At 52.4% G+C, this 8,681-nt stretch overlaps 1 protein-coding gene across 1 annotated transcript in view; it reads right to left on the minus strand.

The window, feature by feature from the left end:
• Positions 1-7,156, minus strand: part of LOC107107514 (paired box protein Pax-2a-like) — a gene marked incomplete at its 5' end in the record, with an annotated part of 81,004 nt that extends 73,848 nt beyond the window's left edge. The window contains one exon of the mRNA XM_015407824.1: positions 7,037-7,156. Within this exon, the coding sequence (XP_015263310.1) occupies positions 7,037-7,156 (120 nt within the window). The remainder of the gene's footprint in view (positions 1-7,036) is intronic.
• Positions 7,157-8,681: the final 1,525 nt, after the last annotated feature.

The raw sequence follows: 8,681 nt of genomic DNA on the forward strand, positions 1-8,681 counted from the left end.
TAAAAAATAATTATTATTATAGTTTGGAAATTGAGTTTTACTGCCCTCCCCCCGGTTCATCTGAAGTTTGTAAAGAAAACTGGGGGGTGGGGTGGGGGGGTGGGATGAGCCGAATTTTATTGCTCATGCTAAATCTAAACAATTTACAGATCTATTTTTTTATGTTCTCTCCCTTTCCCTTTTGCGTTTATGAGCTTCAGCTAAGCTGGGGGATGACAGCAGTGACGCAGTAGGGGCCTTGTCCGGGGAAGGCGTCCAGGGGTACGGGTCACGCACGCCGGGTGTCCCACCTCCAGGTAGGGCCTGGAGACCCCCCCAGAATTACAGCTGATCTCCAAACGGCAGAGCTCAGTTCCCCTGGAGACCACGGCTGCTTTGGAGGGTGGAGTCTACCCTCCTGTGTGCCTAGGCAGCTCCAGGCAATCTAATTTGTGCACTATTTTTTATAAATATGGTACAGATCAAACAGTTGGTCCCCTGTTTCCCCGAAAATAAGACCTACCCAAAAAATAAGCCCTAGCAGGATTTCTATGCATCTGTGGTAGAAGCCCTAGTGTGTCTTCTTGAGAAAAAATAAATATAAGACAGTGTCTTATTTTTGGGGAAACACGGTAGATATATTGAATGTAGAATAAACCATAGAATGAACATTATAGTTTGCTTTTGTTCCTTTTAAATGTACTGGAGTTGTTATGCCGGACTGGGACCGAGCGGGAGACCCCAACTCTCCAGTCACAAAACTTATCAGGTGGCCCTGGGCCGGACCCTGGGCCAGCCTCACAGGGTGGTTGTGAGCGGGAGATGGAGGAAGCGAGGCCAGCGTACGGGGCCCTGGACTCCTTGGATTTAAAAATTTGTGGTAAATAAAATGTAACTCCCTGAAAAAGTTGCATATGCAAAACATTCACTGGAATTGATGAAAACAATGATTGATTCTCATTAAGATGGGCAATAATTAACCGTTACAGTTTATAAATAAGTAGCAATACAAAACCTATAGAAATGTCAGAACAAAGTTTGAGTCCAGCGGCACCTTTAAGTACGACAAAGTTTAATTCTGGGTACAAGCTTTCGAGTGCATGTGCAGGTCCATGAGAGCGGATACCTAGAATGAAATTCTGTTGGTCTTAAAGGTGCCTGACTGGACTCAAACTTTGGCCCCGGTCACACGGAGCATTTGCCACGCTGAAGGCACGATTCTCCCGCGGAGTTTTCTGGTGCAATCACACCGGGACATCTGGGAGGCGTAGCGCTCCCGTGGTGAACCCGTGGCGTCCCACCGAAGATGCGCAATAAAAAAGTACCTGGCAAATGATTTGCCACGGGCTGCAAGCGGATTCCCCTGGTGTGATCGCGCCAGCGCGCAGCTTTCTCCCCCGTTGTCCTGTTTGCCGCGGGTGCCAAAGGAGGAAGCCTCCGTCGCGTCTGAACGCATAATCGTGGATCAAACTGCGACGGCGCAAATAGGCACACCTCCCCCCGCGTTATCCAGCCCGTGTGGCTGGGGCCTTTGTTCTGCTGCTGCAAACCAATATGGCCGCCCACCTGAATCTAGAAACATCAGAGATATTGCTTCTAGTTTAGCAACTGCTGCTTTCGTTTTTTTCAAAGATGGCAACCTATGAATTAGGGCTCCCTGGCCGGGCTACCAGCGTTGGAGTCCCAAAACACTGGTTCTGTGGATGCCAGTAAAGAACCTCACAGAACCGACTCATCCAAGTGGGGGTTAAAACAGTGCAGAATCTGGGGAGTTTTAGATGTTCCTGGGTTTCAGGCCCCAGACCTGGTTACTAGTATGTGGTTGTGCAGGCCAGAGAGGGCTGCCAACTCCAGGTTGGGAAATTCCTTAAGATTTGGGGGTGGAGCCAAGGGTGGGTGGGGTTTGGGGAGGGGAGGGACCTCAGCAGGGTGTATTGCCACGGAGTCCAACCCCCAAGCAGCCATCTTCTCCAGGGGAACTGAGTCCTCCTGTCATCTGGAGATGAGCTGTAATCCCAGGTCTCAAGGAACCATCTGGAGGTTGGCAACCCTGAGGCTGGACCAGTAAAATATTATCTGCCTGGGAAACCTTCCCAGTGTTCCCATCTGCTCATCTGCGTAAGTCTGAATCAATGTACATCCCAAGCGGTGCTCGCGGAAAATGCCTGAGGTGGTAGCAGCGCAATTATGTCTTTCTAGCGGTGGGGGGGGTTTGCATTCCCCTGGGGGCTCGGAACGATGTTGTCTTACTTAATTCTTTCCCCACTGAGCCGCTTGACTCAATCAAGAGTGAGCTCTGCAAACATTTTCCCTTAGCTTCGTCTTAATTACATTTGGCCTGGGGGCCAGAAGTGTGCCAAAGCTTGGAGAGCTGATCTTATGTCTTGGTTTGGGGAGGCAGCGATTATGCCTCTCAAAGCCTTCGGTGGACCTCCTTGAACTGAGGTTGCCCTGCTCCTGTGAAGTACCCTACGTGGGGATCTCTCCCACCTATAAATCAGAGCCTGCGATCCGTTTCCATGCCCAGAGACAGGCATCTTCCCGATGGCTCATTAGCGCTTCATTCACCTGAATGCCAGCCTGGCCTCCTTCTTATGCAAAGCAATTTCCTACTGCCGAAGATCACAACTGAGGAAGGGAAGAGGAGAGCAGTCATGACAAAGGCCCTCGTCACATCACCATTTTCAACCGGATGTTATTTGTTCTCTTGGCACAATATCGAGTAAAGCGATAAAGGGACGGGGTTTCATACAGAGAACTTCCTTCTGTTAATGGGCTATGGTCATTTTAAAACAGGGCCGCTTCCCTCCTGCCCTCGGAGGTTTAGCCCCATGGCGCTCACCTTAGAATGCTTTTTTTTTTTTAAGTCCGAGGAAGATCGCGCAACAAAAAAGGGCAAGGGAAAAAGAGGCATTGTAGGAAGCACTAGGAGCATTTTAAACAGCACAGCAATTCAGAAGTGAAACGGAGGGGTTGAAAATGGAAGGAAGCAGCTTCCCTCAAAAGCGGCTCAACCACGCTTTGCTAACCCAACGCAAGCGAGTTTGTATGAACAGGGAAATCAATTCTTCTGAGATCAGTTCAGTCACTAAAGCGGGTCTGTCTGAAGGGACAGGAAAAAAATCCATTTCCAACCAGTTACTAAAACGGAATACAAAGGCAGTTTGGAAAGGGTAAAAGTCATATCCATGAGCAGAAGGGCCCCTGTCTTCTCCGCGGGAATAAGAATCCTCCTGTGGCCCTTTCGAGTTTGTGACGTGCCTGGCAGGCATAGGACGCTCCACTTTCCTGTCCCCGCTCCCTACTATGACCATGAATGGACCTGTCTGCGTAGGACGAGCACCAATCAGCACTAGCAAACGGCGGAAAACAATCTCCCTCCCCCCAGCTGTTTGGGCCTCACAAGCCATACTGGCACAAGCATTGGAATGGACAACAGCGACAAAACGCGACAAAACATTGTGGCAAGTGCACATTCCCTTCAGTGAATAGAAATGGTATCTTTTTACATGTTTAATTGATTGTTACCAGTTGGGGACCTGTGAGGAGCGATGGGGGAGGATAAGAATTTGGGAAGTTCCCTCCTCCTGATTAAAATCTCCCTTTCAAGACCCTGTCGGCTCCTACAGGCCTGAGCAAAGACCTTTCCCTCACTCACCTCCTTGCTTCTGCTTCCCCTCTCCAACGGACTCTCCGCTGCTACGGTGGCCAACCTCCCACCGGGCAGGGCCTAGCTCCCTCCCAGTCCCAGAATTATAACTGGTCTCTGGAAGGCGGGGATCCTCCGTTCCCCAGGAGGAAAGGGCTGCTTTGGAGGGAGGAATCTGTGGAACGACAACCTTCGGCAGTCTCTCCCCTCCCGAAAATCTGTTCTCCCCTAGCTTCACCTCCAACTCTCCAGGAACTTCTGAGTCAGGAGCTGGCAGCCCCAGTCTGTCCCTAAACTTTGGAGGGCAAGGAGCATGCCCAGCCCTCATCCTTTTCCTTCTCAATGTGCCCAATGTTCCGGGAGAGCCAGTTTGGTGTCGTGGTTAAGTGCGCGGACTCTAATCTGGGAGAGCCGGGTTTGATTCCCCCCATTCCTCCCCCACTTCCACCTGGCTGGATGACCTTGGGCAAGCTGTAGTTCTGGCACAACTGTCCTTGAAAAAGAGTGGTTTCTGTCAAGAGCTCTCTCAGCCCCACCTGCCTCACAGGGTGTCTGTTGTGGGGAGGGGAAGGGAGAGGAGTTTGTAAGACAGCTTGATGTAGTGGTTAAGTGTGTGGACTCTAATCTGGGAGAACCGGGTTTGATTCCCCCACTCCTCCTCCACTTGCACCTGGCTGGATGACCTTGAGCAAGCCGTAGTTCTGGCACAGCTGTCCTTGAAAAAGAGTGGTTTCTGTCAAGAGCTCTCTCAGCCCCACCTGCCTCACAGGGTGTCTGTTGTGGGGAGGGGAAGGGAAAGGAATTTGTAAGCCACTCTGAGACACCTTTGGGTAGTGAAGGGCCGTGGGGTATTAATCCAATCTCTTTTTCTTCTTCTTCTTCTGCCCACCAATCCTTTTCTGCATGTCTCCCCAGCCAAGCAGAAACCCTGAACTTTTCTATGGGCCATTTTCAGTGCCTTGTGTTGTGCCCTCAGCGAACAGCTTGGTTAACAGAGGGAACAAGCCTGGGGAACTCGCAAGAAGTCCTAAGGGAAGGGGAATGAATTACACGGGAATGGCTCAACCCTCCCCCCAAATCCCTCTCCAAGATTTATAAGCTCTCAGGGGCTTGAGTGGGGCAATTCTTTTCTCTGCTAATTTTGTCCTTAATCCTCTCTCAGTCCCCTGGGTGCCTAAATACACACTAGAAGGGCCTCGTGTCACCCCTGAAGGTGTTGCCAACCTCCAGGCGGTCTCCCGGAATCACAACGGGTCCCTAAGGGGATCAGTTCTCCTGAAGAAAATGACTGCTTTGGAGGTCGGATTCCATGGCGTTCTATCCTGCGGAAGTCCCTCCCCTCTCCAGGCTCCACCCCCCAAATTCCCAGCAATTCCCCAGCCTGGAGCTGGTAACCCTACCTCGTGTGTCTGCCCTGGCCCTTTTGACCCAACGTGCTCTGGGAGTTCCACGTTCAGAACTGCCATGAGGCATCTTCTGACCCAATCCACACCAGGGCCATGAGGCAGGGGGAGCCGGAGCCCCTCCCGAAGCCCTCCCCCCCACCAGAAAAGGCCCCAGGGAGCTGCTGTTGACCCTGATGAGGACTCTTATGTGAGGAGAAGGAGAAGAAGAGGAGGAGGAGGAGGAGGAGGAGATTGGATTTATACTCCACTGTTTACTACCCAAAGGAGTTCCAGAGGAGCTTACAATCTCCTTTCCCTTCCTCCACACAACAGGCGCCCTGTGAGGTCAGTGTTCCCTCTAAGCTGAGTTAGCGTGAGCTAGCTCACAGTTTTGTAGCCTCCAGCTCACACATTTTTGTCTTAGCTCAGGAAGGAGGGCTCCAGAGCAAGCTAATTTATACAAGTAGCTGAATCGCTGGCTCACAACTTTAATGCCAGCAGCTCACAAAGTAGAATTTTTGCTCACAAGACTCCACAGCTTAGAGGGAACATTGCCTGTGAGGTCGGTGGGGCTGAGAGAGCAGCTCTGAGAGAACGTGTGACTTACCTAAGGCCATGCTAGCAGCTGCGTGTGGAGGGGTGGGGGAATCAAGCCCGGTCCTCCCAGATTAGAGTCCACACTCCTAACCACTACAGTGAACTGGCTCTCGTGTGGATTACATCTAAAGACCCCCAATGGGCCAAGGATTGGCTCCTCCCTTTCTGGTCAGGAAAGTGGAGTGTTGGGAAAGGTGTCAGCTCCCTCACTGTCCTGATCTGAATCGGCCCCAAGATGCCTAGGAGTTAAGCTCAGAACTCATGGGCACATCGGTCGACACAACAAGAGCAGGCAGAGCCGTGGGGAACATGAGAACTTTGCGATGGGTGACGAGGCCCGGATCCATTGCTCTCGAAATCATTTCCTTCCGGGAGCAGGCTGGGCTCTGTTCTCGTCAGGTCGTCATCATGGGGGTGGGAAGTTATTGTTTTTTCTTTCGATTAATTTACGAAGCCGTCCCCCCAATCTGAGGAGGCCCCCTGAGTCTCGCCGGGGTGTGGCCTGGCTCCACTGCTCTTGCAACAGGCACAAGGCGACACCCACCTGTACTCTTTGAGACCACCGTGATGGCTGCGTGCCTTCAGCTGCCTGTCACTCTTACTTATGCAAGCCAGCACTTTAGGCAAGGCCTCCAGTTCAAGACACAGACATTTGGAGCACATAAAGCAACAGCTGTTTGTTTTGTTTTTAAATTCTTCCAAGAGGGGCAGGAAGGACCCAGTCCCTCATCCCTAACTCTCCCCCTCTCTGGGGTGGCCCCCAGGCAGTGTTCCCTCTAAGCTGAGTTAGTGTGAGCTAGCTCACAGGTTTTTAGCCTCCGGCTCATACATTTTTGTCTCGGCTCAGGAAGGAAGGCTCCAGAACACACTAATTTATGCAGTAGCCAAATCACCTGCTCACAACTTTAATGCCCGTAGCTCAAATAGTAGAATTTTTGCTCACAGGACTCTACAGCTTAGAGGGAACATTGGCAGGGGAAACCGCACTACGCCTTGTTTCAAATACAAAAAGGACAAGAAGCCAGAAGCATCGGTGGATGGGTGGGTCCTTTCAGGGCTACCTCCCTGCAGTTCAGCACTCAGCCTGCCAAGTGAGGGGAGTCTGGCCCCCAAAGAGAAGGCAGACTTTGCTCTTGGGAGGGAAGAGGCCGCTTTGCCCACCAGCCCTTTGGTCTGGGAAAGGCAGACTGTCATGCCGGACATCCCGGCCCAGCCCGGCTGTGAGGGGCCCCTCTGCCTGCTCTACAACTAATCTCCTAGGCAAGGCATTTGCAAGCCTCCACCCAGACCCAGGGCTCTCTGTGGCAGAGGAGGCAGAGCGACTGGGAACGAAGGGGGCAGAGCAATGGGGGCAGAGAGGGACAGAGAGAACAGAACGGGGGAGAGAGAAAAGAACCAGGGAGGATGAGCCCCTCCCTCCCCCTACCTTCATCACGTTTCCTCTTCTCGCCATTCGACCGAGGAATCCCCAGAATCCCGTTAATGGAGTAGGAACCCACTGGATCATTGGAGGCGCTCGAGACGGGAGGGGAAGCTGTACTGGGAACTGGACAAAATGAAAAGGGAGAAAGGCCCGTGAGGACGGCAGCCGCTAGACTCGCACGCTAGGCTCCCTAGCCTTCCCTGAGAGGGGCCTCTGCCCTTCCGCAGCAGGGCTGGCGTCTCCCAACTACAGACAAGGCCCAGAGAGGATTTCCTGGGAGCTTCGGGCATGGCATGGCGCCGGAGCTCTTTCAGAATCCCTCTCCGGGCAGCACAGCCCAGGGCGTACCACAAGCCACTGGTGAACCTGTCCCTGGACGGAAAGGACTCCTCCGGAGGCAGGCTGACACCCAACAGAAACTCTCCCTCAATGTCCCCCGCTTTTGGAGGGTGTCCCAGGTTGCCCGGGCCCCCAAGGGCCAATTCTCAGACTCAGTGGGCACAGCTCCGTCAGGCAAAGAGGAAACCAACCGTGCGGGCCCCCTGCCCCCCCCATGCACCTCAGCAGATGCCTGCAGCCGTGTCTGGGACCAGAGTGGCACACAGCTGCCTTGGGTGGTCTTTGGGCTGCAGAACTCAATGCAGAGGGCTATGTGAGTATGCGTATGGAAGAGAGGGAGAGAAAGAGAGGGAGACGGAGGAAGAGAGAGGGAGGGGAGGAGAGAATTCTGCTCAGTGAATGGTCGGAAGCCCTTTTAACAGCTAAAGCTGACAACTGCACCTGTTCATTTCCCCAAATTGATCATCTCCGAGGTTGAGGTTGTGGTGAGCAGTGTTCCCTCTAAGCTGAGTTAGTGTGAGCTAACTCACAGTTTTTTAGCCTCTGGCTCACACATTTTTGTCTTAGCTCAGGAAGGATGGGGCTCCAGAGCAAATGAATTTCTGCAGCAGCCAAATCACTCATTCACAACTTTAATGCCAGTAGCTCACAAAGTAGAGTTTTTGCTCACAAGACTCCATGGCTTAGAGGGAACATTGGTGGTGAGTGTCACACCAAAAGAGGGCAGAAGGAAGGACCTGTTCTTTCGGCCAGTGCCATGTCCCCAAACCTTCACTGGCTAAGTTGCCCACTTCAGGTGGGGAAATTCCTGGCCATTTTGGGGGTGGAGCCTGGGGAGGGGGAGGTTTTGGTCAGCAAGATATAAAGCCCACCCTCCAAAGCAGCCGTTTCCTCCAGGGGAACTGATCTCTATCACCAGGAAACCAGTCGCAGCACTGGGAGATCTCCAGGCCCCACCTGGAGGCTAGCAACCATAGCCAAAACAGAGGGTGTGGGGGATTTTGTGAGTGGAGCTCTCCACAGTTCCCCCCCCCCTTTAAATATCAGATATGTGTGGGGCTCATTCAGTCTGGCCACTTCAGAGGGTGGAACCTGGAGCATCACACCCTTTTTCTAATATGGATACCAGCTGGAGAGCCCTTCCTGTCCTACTGATCTGTGTCCCCTCAGGCAGGCTTTCAGAACTGCCAGCTAATATACAGGTAGTTGATTAACTTTTCAGCTTGTAGCTGATTACTCTGTGAACCAGACTGCTACATTACGTCAATTAAGGTGCCCATGGTTAGGGTTGCCAAACCCCCCAGTTTGC

This window comes from Gekko japonicus, unplaced genomic scaffold (assembly GCF_001447785.1).
Source record: "Gekko japonicus isolate JY-2015 unplaced genomic scaffold, Gekko_japonicus_V1.1 scaffold3125, whole genome shotgun sequence".
In the NCBI taxonomy this organism is placed as follows: domain Eukaryota; kingdom Metazoa; phylum Chordata; class Lepidosauria; order Squamata; family Gekkonidae; genus Gekko; species Gekko japonicus.